Consider the following 18,152-nt stretch of genomic DNA (forward strand, 5'->3'; position numbering starts at 1 on the left):
CTTGGACCTCACCCCTCCTGGGAGTGGACATGTGAGAAGCTCAAGCCAGAGGACTGGGGAAGCCCCTTGGCTGCCTTTCCTGTGAGTGTGTGTGTGTGTATGTATGTGTGTGTCCTGGGAAGGGGGCACCAGCCCTTCTTACTGCTCCTACAGGAAGGGAGTTGTCAAGCTCAACATCTACTTCCAAGAATTCAACTATCGCACCATTGAGGAGTCGGCAGCCAATAACGTTAGTCTGGGGATTCCTGACACTCCTGCCCTGCTGTCCCTCCACCCTGCACCCTGAGGGTGGGGAGGGTCCGGAGCCCAACAGGGGAATTAGGAGGGTCCCTGAGTCCCACATGGTTTCCCTGGGTTGAGATGGCCACCCTGTCCCCCTTCCTGGCCAACAGGCCCCCCTCCCACAAAGCCGTGAGGTAGGGCTCAAGGCAGGAATCTGTGGCCTGACCCTCACCCCCACCAGGCTGTCTACCCCTTATTCCCCACAGATCGTTTGGCTGCTCTCAAACCTGGGCGGCCAGTTTGGCTTCTGGATGGGGGGCTCGGTGCTGTGCCTCATCGAATTCGGAGAGATTGTCATCGATTTTGTGTGGATCACCATCATCAAGCTGGTGGCCTTTGCCAAGAGCCTGCGGCAGAAGCGGGTCCAGGCTCGCTATGCTGGCCCACCGCCCACCGTGGCTGAGCTCGTGGAGGCTCACACCAACTTTGGCTTCCAGCCCGATGTGGCCAGGCCTGGCCCCGAGCCCGGGACCTACCCTGATGAGCAGACCCTGCCCATCCCGGGCACCCCACCTCCCAACTATGACTCCCTCCGTCTGCAACCACTGGACGTCATCGAGTCTGACAGTGAGGGCGATGCCATCTAGACCCGGGGAGCCTGAAACTCAGACCCAAGAAGCCGAGATCATGGCCCCGGGCTTCACTTCAGGGTGCTCTCTCCAAAGGGCGAGGACAATGGGTATCCGAGGCCAGAGTCTGTGTTCCTCTACAGAGACACCAGCAGCTCCTGGACAGTCCCAGGCCGAGGGCTCTGTAGGGTCACGCTGTGGGTACAGATGTGGGAAATGTGTACTCATTTGGTTCCTGCCCACACCCCCAACATGACCTGATCCTTGGCTGGGACGTCTCCAGCCTGACTCCAGAGACCCTGCATCACTGTCCCAGTGAGAGTGCCAGTCACCGTCTGCTCCAGAGACAAACAGCCGGGCATGCCGTGCTGTCTGCCCCCAGACTCTTTGCCGTCCTGACCTTGGCTGACCTCTGCGAATGGGTTTAGTGAGGGCAGCAACTGTGGAGAGCAGGAAGAGCATCAGGCCCAGGGGCGGGGTGGGGGGTGGGGGGACCTGCTGCCAGGTGACCTGTGTTTTGTTCTAGAAAATAAAAGTAGAACACATAGAGCTGAGCTTTGTTCTTTGTCGGATGGGCAGTTGGAATACGCTGGTGCATCTCCAGGAGTTGGAGGGCAACTGTACTGGCTTGAAAGTGAGGGCCTGGCCAAAGAAAGGCTCCCATGCAGGTGATTTTTTTTTTTTTTTAATTTATTCAACAGAGATAGAGACAGCGAGAGAGGGAACACAAGCAGGGGGAGTGAGAGAGGAAGAAGCAGGCTCATAGCAGAGGAGCCTGATGTGGGGCTCGATCCCATAACGCCGGGATCACGCCCTGAGCCGAAGGCAGACGCTTAACCACTATGCCACCCAGGCGCCCCACACGCAGGTGATTTTTAAAGTCCTTTTTGCGTTGTTCCCCGAAGCAGTGGACTTGCGACTTATTCAGTGCCATCCACCGGACTTCTTTGGGTTACAAGGATAGAGAGAAAGAGAGTACGGCTCAAGCTGGCTTAAGTGAAAGATCTCAAGCAGCTCAAATGGTGTCTCTCGGTCTCTGTTTCCCAAGCAGGCTCCCCTCACAATGAAACGCCGTCTGCGAGTCCAAACTCCCTGTGTCTCCCTAGCAAACAGCTAGAACAGACCTCTTTCCCAGTTGTCTCAGCAAGTTCACGGGCTGACTCTCCTTGGTCACTGACTGGGTCACATACTTATCTCTGAACCAATCAGTGTGACTGGCTGCTTGGATTGGTCAGACCCTGCCCATACCTGAGGCCAGGTGGCCCCCAGCAGAATCACATGGTGGGGACATGGCTCCAAGGATTGCCAGGTAAAATACGGGCCCCCAAGTTAAATATGGATTTCAGTAAACAAGGAATTGATTTTTTTAGTATAAGTACATCTGCGTAATATTTGGGACAGGGGCGCCCGGGTGGCTCTGTCGGTTAAGTGTCCTACTCTTGATTTTGGCTCAGGTCATGATCTCAGGGTCGTGAGATCCAGCCCCATGAGAGGCTCCATGCTCGGTGTGGAGTCTGCTTCAGATTCTCTCTGCTTCTCCCTCTGCCCTTCCCCTGTCTGTGCATACCTGCGTGCTCTCTCTAAAGAAATAAAAATGTTTTAAAAATTAAAAAATATATTTGGGGGGCGCCTGGGTGGCGCAGTCGTTAAGCGTCTGCCTTCAGCTCAGGGCGTGATCCTGGCGTTATGGGATCGAGCCCCACATCAGGCTCCTCCACTATGAGCCTGCTTCTTCCTCTCCCACTCCCCCTGCTTGTGTTCCCTCTCTCGCTGGCTGTCTCTATCTCTGTTAAATAAATTAATAAAATCTTTAAAAATATATATATATATATTTGGGACATATTATACTAATAAAATCATTTGTTGTTTTTCTGAAATTCAAATTTAACTGAGTGTCCTGTATTTTTAATTGCTAAGTATGGGAACCCTGATGGCTCTCCAAAGAGAGACCAGGGAGCTGTTACCAAAGAATGGGGCCTGTCAGGTACAGAGAGCTGACCACGTGCCTGCCCTGGTCTAGAAGGAGCTCTGGCTGTACAGCCTGGACCTCTGAGGGCCCAGCCCTGCCGGTGGAGAACACCTGGGTCCTTGGGTGGGAAGGCAAACAAGCGGCCTCCCATTAAGTGCCCACAGTGGCACCTGTGGAGGAAGGTGGTGCCACAGACTTGGTGCCACTCCAGGCAAAGGCAGCATGGGGAGGGATTGGTGGGGAGGGCCTGGGGGAAGAGGGTTTCCCAGCTCGGGGCCAGGCGGGTCTGCAGGCTGGAGTCCCACTCTTGGTGGTTACCACACTAACTCCCATGACTACTACTTTTATTATTAGCGATAGTTGTCATCACACTATTATTATTTGTTGTTGTTATCAAACAATGGCTACATTGTATCAAACACTTACCACACGCCAGGCACCAGGCCAAGTACTTTGAAAGTCTTTTTCCAATTAATTCTCAGAATGACTGGGAAGTATTACCATCCCATCTTCAGGGTAAGTAAATTGAGACTCAGAGAAGTGAAGTCAGATGCTCCAGATCATTCTTCCAGTAAGTGACAAAGGTAAAACTCCAGCCTCATCCCCTTGCTGCTGGTGGTCATAAGAATACCTGTCCCTTACAGAAGCCCGGAGCTTTCACATCCACGGTCTCATCGGAAGCTTCGGGGCAGGCAGAGCAATGATTATTCTCAAGCTCCTTTTGCCCGCTCTTTGGTCACACTAATTCCAGCTGTTCTAAGCTAAAAAAGGGAATCTACTGATTCTTGTGATGAAAGTCCAGGGATTTCAGGTAGGGCTGTATCCAGGGGTTCACCCAGATCTGGTGATTTCTCCAGCTCCTGGCTTTCTTTTCTTCCATGTTGGTGTCCTCTCTAACAGGTTCCCTCCTAGTGCTGCTCTTCCCCTCACAGTTGCAGGCTCCATTCTCTCAGCTTAGCAACCATCTATTGAGAAGAAAGCTCCTCCCTCACAGTGTCCCAGCAAAAGCCCTGAGAATGAGGGTCATTGAATCAGCCTGGCCCACACATTCATCCTGAACTCTGAGAGGTTCTGTTCAGAGACATCTTGAAGCAGGAGTGGGAAGGGGGCTCTCTGCCCCCAAAGCTGCGTGTGGACATGTGAGACCAGTTCCAGGCTGACAGGAAGCATTGGCTGCCATCCCTGCTGTAAGAGGAACACTGAGGACCAGTGTGAAGATCTCTGAAAGCAGGCTCTGAGTCAGACAGACAGGTTCCCCTCATCCCTCCAGATACGGAAGAGAGGAGCTCTGTCCTGTTTCTACCCTAGGGCCATTAGAGCCTGTTAGGGCTGAAGAATTAGACTGGTAGGACCCAGGTTGCCCAGAAAATAGCATTCTGGAGTGCCCATGTTTTACTGCAAAAGGAAAGGTAGGTTACAGACGCTGGAGACCAAGAGATGAACATTGTACACTTGTTATTTGCCTTACCCCCGCTGTACCTCACCAGCTCTTCAACTAACCCTGATTAGGCTCCTGGTTTTCACAAGAGGAAATTAGGCTCAGAGAGGTGAGGCGACTTCCCCAAGGTCACACAGTTGGGAGGTGGCGAAGCCAGGAATCGGACAGGTCTCCTGGACACTGGCACAAAGGTCACCCCAAAAAGGTTTCCACTTTCCATAGCACATTCTGCCTTCCAGGTTTCCAGCTCTCACTTCTTCAAGACAGGATCCAGGCTCAATCCCTGCCAGGGACAGTCCGTGATTCACCACATGAGAAACCAAAATATTTTTCTTGGTGCGGGTTCTTTCAGGGTCAGCAAAACTGGTTCCAAGGATGTGGGGACAGAACGTGTGGGAACCCCTCGATGACAGGGCCAGCATGACACTGGCCCCGGCAGCCTGCAGGGGCTGGTTCCCGAGAGGCCATGGGTGCTGCGGTGCCACTCTGGGGGGCCAGCATGAGCCGGCTGTCCTGGCCGGGATTAGGTGTCGTGTGCTCGCCTCCAGCCCTGCGGTCAGAAGCATGGGTGCCATGGGCACCAGTGACTCCAGGCAAGCCCCTAAACCTGCCACACCTCAGTTCCTTTGTGTATAAGATGGGGATAATCCCTGAGGTCGTTGAGAGGCACCAGAGAGAGAAATAAGGCTTACGCAGCAACGGGAACACACGACACATCAGTTCCAATAAAGGACTCTGACAGACGGGTGCGCCCCCCTTCTCTGTTGCTAACGGAAACCCAGCCTGTTCATGGCACCAGTGCACCCAGCCCAGGCAATAAATCCTGCCTGGTCTATGCCAGGGTTTCCATGCTGGAGGGGAGTCTGGCCCTCGGGCAAGGTCTGGCTTGCCCAATTTTCTGGCTGTCCCAGCGGGGGAATGCCACCAGCATCTAGTGGACAGAGGTCAGGGATGCTGCTGAATGTCCTACAACCATCCTGCCCAAGACGATAGGAGTGCAGAGGTTGAGAACCCTGGCTGGAGGCAGTCCTGTTCCCTACGCTCCCAGCCTTGCTTGCAGCTGGGAGGATGCCTGGTGACCAAGAACTGGCCAGGGAGACCGAGGAGAAAGCCACGGAGGCCTTTGGGGAGGCCTTTGCCTCCAGGGTGGAGGGGACGGTGCCCCCTCTGCTTTGTCCCCCCGAATGCCGTGTGATGCCTGCAGCTGCAAGAGTCGCCCCACCGGGAGGAAGCAGCCAGCACACGCGGAAAAGGTCAAGATCACAGGGAGGCGGGTCCTGGTCCTGACTCCTCCAGCCACTGAGTCAGTGCCCACAGCTGGGACCATGGGACTTCTTCATCTGGAGAAAGCTCAACTCCTATTTGCTTGAGTCACTCGAATTACATTATTCTGTTCACCTTAACAGATAGAGAAGCTACTGGCAAAAAACCTGGTAAGAGTCCACATCATCCCGTGAGTTTTCAAATAAGACAAAGTAAAAGCCCAAGTCCTCATCACAGCTGACAGGCTGGTCTGTGATCTGGCCCCCAACTCCCCTCTGACCTCATTTCCTACTTCCATGCTGCTGACCTTGGACGTGCCCCAGGGCCTGGTCCACACTGGCCCCTCACTGCCATGCACAGCTCTGATCTGTGGATCTAGGGGCTGCCCTCCACCCTGATACCACCATCCGACATCATCTTCTTTGTTGGTTTCTCTGGTGATTCTCCCCCTCCTTCCGGGCCCATGTCCCAGTGCGTGGAGCACAGATCATGGGAGGCACCCAAATATTCACTGAGCAAAGGAAAGAAAACAGCCTTCTTTCATTTCACGGTATTTATCAGTTCCATTTTCAAGATCAGATCATTTAAAAATCATCTGAAAATTCTGCTCTAATAAATAATATGCCTCTAATTTACACCCCTCCCCTTTTTTCGATTATACAAATAAACCAAGTCTTTTTGAAATGAATCCTGCCCAATCCCTGGCAGAATTTTTGAGCAAATCCATTCTGGAGAGCTGCTGTGACCCCCCGAGCCCCAGCCCTGGGCCTCTTCTCAACCAGGTGCGGGGGTGGGGGGGGCGGTCAGTAGTCCACGTTGCGCATGTTAGCCACTGTGGTGGCCAGGCGGCGGGGCAGGCCTTTGCTGACTTGCCTGTAATCCTCAGGTTTGGTCTTCAAGAGTGTCACGATGTTCTGAAGGGTGCGGGATGGCTGCAGGCCCAGGGCATCCATCACGTTGATCAGGTAGTCTGTAGGGACAGGGAGCAGACAGACACAGCTCAACAGACTGAGCACCAAGCACGACAGAGAAAGAGAGACATGCACCCCGAGCCCCCAAAATGCCGGGTTTCTGTTCTGCCCCAAGCAGCCAGGGCTCTACTCTGAGGGGTTTTCCAAAAGGATTAAACCTACTACTGGCTTGGGAGCACCTGGGTGGCTCAACGGGCTGAGCGTCTGACTCTTGATTTCAGCTCAGGTCATGATCTCAGGGTCATGAGATCAAGCCCTGCATCAGACTCCACGCTCAGCACAGAGTCTGCCTGGGATTCTTTCTCCCTCTCCCTCTGCCCCTACTCCCTGCTCACATGCGTGCTCTCTCTCTCTCAAATTAATTAATTAATTAATAAACAAAATCTAAAAAAAAGAAAGACAGAAAAAGAAACACCTGTCAGCTTGGCCCAAATCTAGGAATTCTAATTGAATAAAGGACTAGCCGTCCCCCACCACCCACTGCACACTCAGCTCTGCAGCTGGACCAGCTCACCCCACCCAAAGCTCTACACTGGGACTCCTGAGTTATTGGCCACACTCCCCAGTGGGCCCCACTGACCACGTGGAGACTGCAAGGAGTCAGGGGACACATGGGCTTACATGAGCAGCAGCTAAGACCTCCCAGCACAACCCCCCCATGAAGACAAGGACGGTGTTTGAGCAGGTCCCCACATTTCCCATTTCACCCCTTGGGGTCCTAGTTAGACACAGATTCCCGAGCCCACCCCAGACCACATCGGTGAGAATCTCCGAGAGAGGGTTCAGGTGACCCTGTCAGCCCCACGACTCTAGCCACCAGGCAAGCCTGGGCGACACCGGCAGAGTACAGAAGGCGAAAACTGGTGTCCAAGGTCAGGGTGGACTTGGTGAACCCCTCCTCTCTGAGTCCCTGCGTCCGTCCGTTGATGCTGCATTGTCAAGAGGATGAAATGGGCCAAAGGCCACGGGAGCACCCGATGTGTCACAGGTGATAAATGAGTGTTGCCCTGACTTCCTCCTTCCTGGGCAGGTCCAAGCCAGACCTGAGGGGAACGCTCCACAGCATCCTCTGGCTCCGCCTTCATCCTGCCCTCAAGGGCGGCAGACGGTGCCCCACAGCAGGCCCCTGCTGACCTCTGTCCACGGCCCAGTTAATCTCTCCTGGCAGATGGCACTGTGGCTCCGGACAAGGCTGGCATCTTCCCTCGTGTCTTCTGGAGGCCCGGCTCAGGGCAGGGCCCACAGGAGGTGCCTACTCTGCCCTGGCGGGCTGGCTGACTCACGTCCAACTCAGGCTGAATGGCTTCCCAGGAAGGGTGCCAGCAGGTGGCCAGGCACTTGTCGCCTGCACGGGTTTATCCATAAAACTGAGCTTTGCTCAACTAGGAGCTGGGAGCTGCAAACTGACAGCCCACGGTCTTCTATGACATTTTCTGTTTGGCTAGCACAGTGCTTTTGGGTTTTGTTTTAATGTTTCATTTGTCATTAAGGTGGCAACAACCTCCCCACTCTCTATGGTGTGACCACCTGGCACCTTCCCCGCTCCTGGCCACACTCCCCACCGTGGAAGATCAGTAAGCCCAGGGACCGGCTAAAGCTCCAAGGGCCATGGCTGGCACATAACGGCTGCTCGGTCAGTGCTGAACGGGGACTGGATGTTCAGGGGGAGCTGAACAGAGAGGGAGAAATAATATGGACAACCGGAATCTAAGGGCAATGCCCTCATCTTGCTCCTTCCGATTGGTTCTGTCCTCAGTGCTCCTGCCTATACTAACAGACACCACCTCTGAGCCCCGAATCTCCTCATTCTTCCTCCCTGAACATGGCCCAGTGACGTGGTGAAAAGCTGGCTTTCCTCTGTGACTGCTGAGAGCTGACTGTGGAGTGAAGTCAGGACCCCTGGATTCCAGGCCTGGCTCCGTCACTAGTGGTCCTGAGGCCTGGAGGAAAGCACCTCACTTCTATTTCTTCTGCAGCAAAATAAAAGCCTGGTTTGGCCCTGTGGTCGTCCAGGTCACAGAGCTGTTTGGGTCCCCAGGGAGCTGATTTCTGAGGCTCCTACCACCTTCTCCCCTGGTCACCTCAAGAGCTGCTTCAGGTAAAGAGCAGGCAGGTCAATAGAATGATACCAAGACACTGGGGAGACTCCCCTGCCACCTGCCCACAGCACCCACAACTTCAGAGCCCCATCAGTGGGGCGGGTGCCGGCAGGAGCAGGTGGGCACGCAGCCCTCTGACCTGGGAGGCACGCAGTTACCATGTGTGGCCTTGTTATTCAGCTACCCTGGGCCTCCGTGTCCTTACCAGCATGGGGGTGGGGGGGACCTCCATCATGCACCAACCTCACAGGGGCTCTGAAGGTGGCCTAAGATGTGGGTACGAGGGCTTGGCTCAGTGCCTGGCATACCTGGTGCACTGTGGCAGCTTAATCAGCGTTGGTTCGGGTGGTTATACAGATGCAGAAGGCAAGGCAGCAAAGGCGAGTCTGTATCATGCACTTCAACCCACCTCATGGAAGCCCCCCTTAGTGGCTCTCGGCTGCGGCAGCCAATCGGAATCCCCCAAGATGTTTTTCAAAATACAGATGTCCAGCCTTCAACCCGAACTTCCAGGTCAGAATCTCTGGGGGCGAGGCCTAGAGAATCTGCATGTTTAACAAGCTCCGTAGCCACGCCCAGAGCTGGAGGGTGGGGGGCACCGACAGATGCAATGGGCCACAGCCGTCCCTACCACCGCCTGTCCTGGGGCACCCACCGATGTCGGTGGCCAGCTGCTTGGTGGAGTGCGGGGTCAGCTCGGGGATCTGCAGGATCACGTCACAGTAGGTCTGCATCGTGGCTCTGGCGATGGAGCCTAGCCAGTTGTCAGCCATGTTGTCCAGCTCAGGCAATTCATCCCCTGGAAAGGGAGAGAAGGTAACCAGAGACAACAAATGTGCTCAGGAAAATCCCACCTCCAGCAGCTTTTACCCTTCAGGCGGCCAGGCCCATGACGGGTGCCGTATGCCCACACACGCCAGGGAGCCAAGGTCCTGGTGGGCAACACAGAGACAGAGAACAATCACGCCATAGGCCAACTGGTATCGATGGAGTACGACAAGGATTCAGGAGTGGAGGCAGTCAGGTGAGGGAGAGCGATCTCTGCGTGCCCAAAGCAGGGGGATTCGTAGCCTGGGAGGGAGGGCAGGAGGGGACCCCATGAGAGGGCAGGCGGCCCATGCCAGCTGAGAAGGTGGGCAAGCTGGCACAGCCTACAGGGGACAGACAGATGGTAATGGTCAACACCCAAGCTGCACGTCAGAAGTGAAACCCAGCCCAGGGCCACCCACCATGGACAAGCTGGGTGCTACCCGGCCTCTCAGAGCCCGACTCTGCAGGGCTGCAGTGGGAACCATGGGAGGCCTCGGCCTGGGCCTCAAGCATGAAGCGTGTGACACACTCTTAGTGCCGCATGCATGGTAACTCTCAGTGTCACATCACCTGTGGGGGGGAGGAGTCCGTATACAGAGCAGGACTGGGGGATCAGGGCTGGGTCGCAGAGGGTGCCCTGAGAATCATGGGGACCCATGTCGGAGCAAATAAGCAATGACTGTAGGTCCCCAGCAAGGTTGCGAGAGCCAGTCAGGCTGGGGCGGGGTGATGCAGGGAGATGGGGCCGCCATCCTGGCCAGACAGGCCTTGAACTCTGGGGGCAAGGGAGTCGCCTGACATTAAAACAACAACAAAAGTATGGGGATGAGCAGTGAAAAAGAATGCATTTAAGAGGAAACAAGCAAAATGCTACTCTAGCACTACCAATCATCATCATCCAACACACAGCTACACGGCAAATACCGTCCGCACAGGCGCAATGGAAATCCATCGTGTTCAACGATGGGATGCCACCATTTATTCTTTTTAAAATTGTGACCTTGTTTTACATGTAGCATCTGTACAACAAACACAAACTAGAAAGTTAAAAACCAAAAACAGGATGAACATAACTGAGCCCAAGGCTAAGAACGCGTAGTCTAGGGCCTCCACCCTGGAAATGGACCACTGACCTGGCGGTCCAGTGCCCAGAAATGCGGCCAGGCAGGGCGGCTGGTCCGGGGGATAAACCTCCTTCCCCGAGACCTTGGCCCAGAAAAAGATGAACGTACCAGGCCGGAGCACAAAACCCCCAGCCTCAAGGGCTGTCAGACAGAAGTGAAAGCAGACGGCAGGAGGCGGGATGAAAGGAACAGGACAGTGAGCAAGGGGCTGAGGCTGGGGTGGCACTGCAGGGTGGGGGACCGAGGGCGGTGGGCACTTGCTTGTTAACCGCACGAGTCCCATCTACCAAGGCCCTGCCGGGTCCGCGCTGCCCTGGGCACCGGTGCCAGTGCCGGTCTGGGAGGTCCTACCCTAACGGCACCCTCCGGCTGGGGGACAGACAAGGCCCCTCCACATGGCCACATCAGTGCTGCAGCCAGGGCATCACCAAAGACTGACAGGAGCCCAGAAGCGGGAGCTCTTACCCGGGCTTCCCGAGCACGAGGGACAGTTTGCCGGACACACAGGAGGAGAAAGGGCAGTCCGGCAGACAGCACAAACACTGGTTTACAGAAGCACCCAGAAAAAACAGGGCATGTGGGAGACGGTCCTGCTTCCGATGTACATGTGCACACAGATCTGCAGAGAGAGGTGCACCGGACAACCGTGCCATGGACGCTAGCCGGACTCTCCGGGCAGGAGATTCTTACTCAGAAAAGTTCTTAATTTTTGAAAATTAAGAAAAAAAAAATCCTTCTGAGTGGCTGGAGTGACAGCACGTGGGGGCAGGAGACGGGGCTGTGCGCCTTGACTGGGTGGGATTAAGAAGGGTCTCCAACCCCAGGCCAGGGAGGAGCTGGATCTCATTCGTAGGTTCCAGGGGCTCCGGGGGGTTTTTAAGCAGCCAGGAATAATTAGTCAGAGGGCGAGGACAAGAAGCAAGAGATGGGAGCAAACTACACAAAATGCAGGAGAGAAAAGAAATCTCAAGAAGGAGGGGTGTTGAAAGGCCAGGAAGATGAAGTGTGGGGCTCAGCTTTTGCGTCTGATTGTGGGAATGGTCTCGCCCCAACCTTCCTGTGCCTCCCCACAGGGCCACTCTGTGCCAGGGTCCACCAGGCTGCCCCCTCTGCCCGTAACCCCAGCCACAGAGAAGGGAGCCTCCACAGGGCCCAGCACCACACCTAGGCAGCACCTCCGCCCTGCATCCAGCAGGTGCTAGCCACCCCCGGGGGACCCCGCACCACTGAGGCCCAAACTCAGCACCCCACCGAGGGAGGGGACGTGGTAGGCAAAGAGATCGCAGTTTTCCTGCAAATGCCCCTGCTGTCACACCCGCTGTGTGGGTGACCTCTGGACACATCACTTCAAAGTTCCTCAACATTCCATTTCCTTGTGGGAAAAAGACTCGCAAAGATTTTTAAAACTCCCTTCTAATCACACTGCTTAAGAAAAGCCATTTATCTAAGTCCCAAAGTTCCTACTGGCCGCTCACCATCTAATTCTTAAAATAGGCAAATGTTAACATGCTAGAAATCCCCTGGGTAATTCTTCCCAATTTTCTGTATGTTTGAAATTTTTCATAATATGATGTTGAAAGGGAGGGGGTTAAAAAAAAAAAAAAAAAAGGAAACACCTAGATGGGCTTGTTGCTTTCCACCATTACAATATTACTTTATGGCTGGAAGTTTTCCCTTCTGACAATGCCCAAAGCAACGGCCCAGCACAGAGTAAGCAACTAACACTTTTGCAAGTGAATGAATGACTGAAAACAATGGCAGTTTAAACCTGCATGTATTTATTAGTAGTGGGACAATAGGCTTTACGCTCTCCCTGGTGTGCTGTAACAGACACACACAGACCGTCTTCTTGCCCAAGAATTTGAATTTGAACATAATCCGCATCGATAAGAGATACCTGATGGGGAGCCTGGCTGGCTCAGTCAGTTGGGTGTCCAACTCTTGGACACGTGATGGTGTTATTTTTTTGTGGAATAATATGATGCCTGGGATTTGACTTAAATACTCTCGAAAAAAATGAGAGGAACATAAGAAACAAGAAGCCATTCTGGAAGCCAGACGAGGAGTATCTGGGACTCCATTGTACTGGTCTCACGCCCCGGGTGTGCGTGTGTCTGTGTGCAGGCATGAGTGTGTGTGCACGTGTGTGCATGTGTGTGCGTGCAGGCATGTGTGTGCGTGTGCACATGTGCGTCAAACTCCAAAAATCCAAACTGTATAATTTAAGCTGCTTTCCTCTGTGCTTGCCAATATTAAGTGTAAACATACATATATGTGTATATATATATATAAATCTGTATATATTTTCCATATAGTCAGTGTGATAGGTTATAAAATGGCATACGGTCAGGGCGGCTCGGTGGCTCCGGCAGTTAAGCGTATGACTCTTGATCTCAGGGTCATGAGTTCAAGCCCTGTGCTGGGCTCCACGATGGGTGTGGAGCCTATTTTAAAAAAAAAAAAAAAAAAAAAAAGGCATATACTACTTTGCTTTGGAGCCATTTGAGGATTACTAAAGTTACACATTTCTTCCTGTTTTTAAGGTTATTTGAATGCCTTCATGTTATTTACTTATTTTTCCATGGGGTGTCGTCTTTTTCTTACTGATTTGTGGGCACCTCAATAAAACAAGAATATTAACTACCACCTATCAGCCGTGTTGCTATTTTGTTCCAGTCTGTCATATTCATCTTTCAATTTCCTTTAGTTTCTGGCTTTCATTTCAAAGAGTCTTCCCTTCCCTACCCCCTGAGTTCCTATTCACTCGTACTGTAGCTTAGCAGGCTTTACATGCTAAATGGGAAATTTGTAGAGACTTATCCTTTCTTCCAAAAATTATGAGTTCCCTTAATGCGTATAACCCTATGAAACTCACAGAGATTTTATTTGTATCATCTTCACAAATGATTTATGGAAATTTGACAACCATGCCTATTCTCTGTGGGATAAAAAGCCCAATATATTGATTCGATCAAGTGCGTTGATTATACCGAACAATTCCTCTTTTATCCTCATTAATTTTCCTTTTTGATTTGTCAAAGCCTAAAAGAGAGGTGCACGATGTTCTGCCTCTCAAAATTATAAAATTTTAGGATTACAACACCAAACAGTTTAATGGGATAGGATAACCAAGTTGGCAAAAAATATATCAATAAATCACTTTCCTTTTGTGTAATTTCCGTATTTAGTTTTGTTTAATTTTCCATATTTCAGTTTATTTTAATTTCAATTTTTATAGTTCATATATCCTAATAATAAAAACTTTTGTCATACGGACAACATAACCAATAAAATGTAATATATACCTAAATATAAAATTGATTTTTATTTTACATTTAAAAACAAAAGCAGTAATCCAGCTTTAATTACAACTTGGATTTCAAATGCTTATCAAATGTAATAAAATATGTTTGGATGATCTAGCCAAAAAAAAACAACAAAAAACCTCTCATTCTATGTCTGGCAGCTTCCCGTTCATACCCCGCAGTGCTGCGTTATCTGACATGCGAGTGTTCCTGTCACAGGCTCACCGTGGGATCTGCCTTTTATCAACGTAACGAGTCTCTTTGGCCCCATTCGTTATCTTTCGCTCTGATGCAACGTCATTGTCCAGCTTTCTTCTTGTTTGAATGATTACATGGGATGCCTTTTAGCATCCCTCTATTTTTCACTTTTTGATGTGATTTTATTCTCAATGTGGTACCTTCTCGTAAGCTTCTGAAATCTTTTCTAAACCACGTGATTTTTCTGTTTGCTCAGCCTTACAAAGGGAGGCCTATAATATCCCATATTAGGAATAAGAGGATTTTTTATCAGAAAGTATGTGGTTCCTGTTCAAACCTGTCAGGGCCCAGATAATGGGAAAAAGGAATAGTTTTAATTACTGTATTTTCACCTTGTCAGTTTAGAGATCCAGGAGCCTTGGGAGAGCTGGGAACAAGCTATGGCCAGAGGCATGTGGACAGGAAATGTCACCTCTATGGTGAAGAGTTTATGTTTGTCCTAACGAGCAAAACTGTTCTTAGGGGTGCCGCTTTACTCGGCATGTAGTCCACAGAGAGGGGACTCACACTCGCCCGGTGGGACCCTTGCCCCGAGAGCTCGCTTCCAGCTCCAGTGAGTATGTGTGACCCTGGGCCCTCCTGCCCCTGCCTCCCCAGCTGAGGGGCACTGGTGGAGTTTCTCCCCAGTGACGCTCCGCACACAGTGAGACAGGCAGGACGCCCCTTCCCTAATCCACTCTGCCCTGCAGAAGTTCTTCAGAGGATATAACAGGTGGACCCCACGTTTGCACAGGGCTACAGCGAGCCCCCTCCAGGCTCTCAGGCAGGCCTCTCTCACCTTGCTCAGGAGGAAAGGGCAGCTTCCCAGCGTGCAGGGCCAGCTCCAAGGCAGAGTCCTCCTGAGTCACAAAAGGCTCAAGATTCAGGGGGAGGGACATGATATACTGCCCGATCTGAAACAGAAGAAAGCACTTTCAGCCCTACATTGCCACATACAGGTCATTATTTCTGCAATACGTTCGTGTGAAGGCAAGCGGGACAGACAAAAAAGCACAAGGCCTGGGGCAACCGCAACTCTGATCTTTCCAGCATGTGCTAATACTGCCATGACGGGACCTTACAAAAATCAATGGCGATGTGCATGTACATCGCAGACTCATCCGCACGGTAATGGCCCCACTACTCCTGGAATGCACTCAAGGCAATCTCTACCTCAGGTGAGGTCATGGACACCAACAAGCAATTGTGCAAATAAATATAAATTATGACTATTCATGGATGCAAAACCACGAAGATGCTGTCAACAGGTGCACGGCCAAGCAAGAATCCGAATGCTGTCTTCTGAACTTGGCTGTGGGTCTCGCCTTTAGAAGTGATCTAACTAAGAGAAGCAACGAATTTTGTTGGGAAGAAACGCCATTTATAATTATAAATTAATTTGGAGGGAAAACTGTACTGTTTTCATAATACAAACTCTAGAAATAAAGACAGACAATGCCTTCTTGGCTGGTGGGGAATCACGAAAGACGAGATTACAAGACATTTGGGATGAGCCCACAAATACTACAACGTTTGTCACGTGTTTGTCGGATGCGCAGGACTGTCATCACGGGTATATTTCAGATGCCAATTTCTATTAAAACTCCTGTTTTGTGTTTTAAGGTAAGTACATGTTTTTGCTTTAAAATAAGGTTGATTTTCAGACTATGACAATATATTGCTTTTGTTTTTGTTTTTGTTAAAAAAAGGTCTTTGAGCCTGTTGTTGTTGTTTTGGTTCTTATTATTCTATACGTTTAAACTTAGAGTTGATACTGATTCTGTAAACTAAAAGTCCAAGGATTATCCAAGTAAGATCTTCCCCTCTTGGCCTCACACACACCTACATGGTGGCAGACTCCCCAAAAGCTCCCAGCCCAGAGGGAGATTCCAAACATTTCCAAACACTGAATGTGGGCTGACTGTAGGAAAGTCCCAACATCCTCTGGTCCATCATGCTAACGAAATAGGGTTAGTCTGCTCTCCTTTTAAGGAAGCACACGGATGGTAAGATAAATTAAACCAGGATTTTTTCTTTGCACTTACTCAGTATAACCTCTTAGTCAAATTAGGCACATGGGCCATTTTCCTCACTAGTAACAACTGCCACCATACACTGCAGCTTGAAAATGGCAACGAACGCATCATTTTCCCAGAAGGCTGGAGGAAGAAAAGGATGCTGGGTTCTGGGCTCAGGATCTCTCCATTCTAATTCCTGAACACCTACTATGTGCAAGGACCCTGGGCACACTCCTGTGTTTGGTACAGCTTTCATATCTGGGGCCATAACCTTCTGGCTAAATCCACACACCTAGTTTTACCTGCAATGAAGCGTCAGGACCAATATACCTTGCATCTACGTTGTTCTTCATTTTTCCAAGCATTTTCTCCTATTGCGCCCCTCTGTAATGCCCATGCAGCTCTGTTAGGATGGCATTCGCAGATGAGGCAAAGTGTCATTTAGGTGCAAAATTTCAATAATCTGACATCTCGAATTTCAACTGGCTGGTTGAGTTTGTGCAGAATGCTGTGGTTTCTAGACAAGTTCCACGACTCCAGGTCTCCCTCGAGAGTTCTGTCCACATTCAACTTTCGGCAATGTGGAAAGGGATGCTTAAAAGCGCACCTGAGGATATCTGCCTACTATTCCCACATATTCGGTAAATTCTCCTTGATGGCCGGTTTGGGTAAGCTCAGTGACACAGGAAAAATGAAGAGCTTTGTGGCCAGATGGACTTGGGTTTGAGTTCTGGCTCTACTGCTGTGTGACCTTCCTGGTGCCATCATCTCTGACAGGAGGATGATCTCATACTTACTTCAAAGGGCTGTGCTAAGGATGAAATTAATGCTGTGTGACACACACATAAAGTGCCTGGCATCCTAACAGAGCGGCCGCGGAAAAAACGGCCCCTCTCGCATTGCCCAGAACCTCATTGCCTGCCCGTGAAATGCTACCGCCAACCAGCTCATGTTGTTGTCAAGAAAACATCCTGTGTAGACCACGCACGATGTCACGGCACTGAAAAAGCCTTGCACTGTCCTTGAACACAGTGTGTATCCTGTAAGTGCTCATTCCCTGAGTTCAGGTCCTCAGCCCCCAGGTACAATCCTTAACTCATGGGGGGTCACGGCAGGTGGAAAAGGGCCCTGGCCTGGAAACAAAACTGGGCCCCCCCTATTCCTCCAACATCTCCATTTCCTCAACTGTAAAATCATTCAATAACTTCTCAAGTCCCTTCCAGCAACATCATTTCCTCAATCCACTTAGACTGTAACACATAGTGTCTCAGTTTTAAAATAAGATGATTCCCCTTGGTTGTAAGAACCAACCCACATCTTAATAGTTTCATCAGTACAGGTGTATGAGGTAATGCCCCGGGAAACAGGAGGAAAGTGATTGCCATTTCGAATTCCACACTGCTCCCAAAGAACAGAGAGAACAATGCCATCCCTCATGCCACTGCCAATGGGATCACCAGACACTCCCGACTGTCCAATAGTTACTGTTAAAATTCCTTTGTTTCTCTTATAATAGAGTCATAACTTACGAAGCAGTGGGCTCTAAAGTGACAGCCTTAGGCAGAAGAAATTGCTTATCTCAGAGTCCCCCCAGAGAATGCCCGAAATCTCCCGCAACGGGAGGTACCCGTGCCTGCAGTACATTGCTCCTGCCTGGTGCTTAAGAGCAGGCGAGCTAGACTGCAGGAAGGAGCGACAGTGCAGGGGACTGTCGACTCGCAGGGGTGAGCAGAGAAGGAGGAAAGGACTCCAGGTGCCCTGCTCCCCCATAGGGTTTATTCTGTTCTTTGTTAACATGGAGCCTCTAGAACTACAATTCTTAAGAGATTTCTTGCCTGCTGTGAAATTACATGTGAAAGCACTCCACGCAGGGCCTGGTGCAGAGCAGGAGTCACTAAAACGTTCGCTGAATTTGAATTCAGAACTGCATACACACCGTTCCTCTGAAAAGTCGTAGAGAAGAATTTGGCTGCCTGCTTCCTGCCCTCCCAAGTCAGAATCTCCTACGTGCACTCACGCTGGGATGCCCTTAGGTACCGGCCACACCTCCCATCGGAAGAGAGGGAG

At 51.2% G+C, this 18,152-nt stretch overlaps 2 protein-coding genes across 2 annotated transcripts in view; one reads left to right on the plus strand and one right to left on the minus strand.

The window, feature by feature from the left end:
- The window catches only part of SCNN1B (sodium channel epithelial 1 subunit beta), a 53,437-nt gene extending 51,926 nt beyond the window's left edge, over positions 1 to 1,511 (plus strand). Inside the window, exons 12-13 of the mRNA XM_026515602.4 lie at positions 154 to 229; positions 489 to 1,511. Coding sequence (XP_026371387.1) covers positions 154 to 229; positions 489 to 869 — 457 coding nt within the window. The 3' untranslated portion in view covers positions 870 to 1,511. The remainder of the gene's footprint in view (positions 1 to 153; positions 230 to 488) is intronic.
- Positions 1,512 to 6,059: 4,548 nt separating this feature from the next.
- The window catches only part of COG7 (component of oligomeric golgi complex 7), a 75,351-nt gene continuing 63,258 nt past the window's right edge, over positions 6,060 to 18,152 (minus strand). Inside the window, exons 15-17 of the mRNA XM_026515603.4 lie at positions 14,867 to 14,981; positions 9,247 to 9,390; positions 6,060 to 6,491 (exon numbers count right to left, since the gene is read on the minus strand). Coding sequence (XP_026371388.1) covers positions 6,325 to 6,491; positions 9,247 to 9,390; positions 14,867 to 14,981 — 426 coding nt within the window. The 3' untranslated portion in view covers positions 6,060 to 6,324. The remainder of the gene's footprint in view (positions 6,492 to 9,246; positions 9,391 to 14,866; positions 14,982 to 18,152) is intronic.

The sequence above is a fragment of the Ursus arctos genome, unplaced genomic scaffold (genome assembly GCF_023065955.2).
Source record: "Ursus arctos isolate Adak ecotype North America unplaced genomic scaffold, UrsArc2.0 scaffold_2, whole genome shotgun sequence".
NCBI lineage: Eukaryota > Metazoa > Chordata > Mammalia > Carnivora > Ursidae > Ursus > Ursus arctos.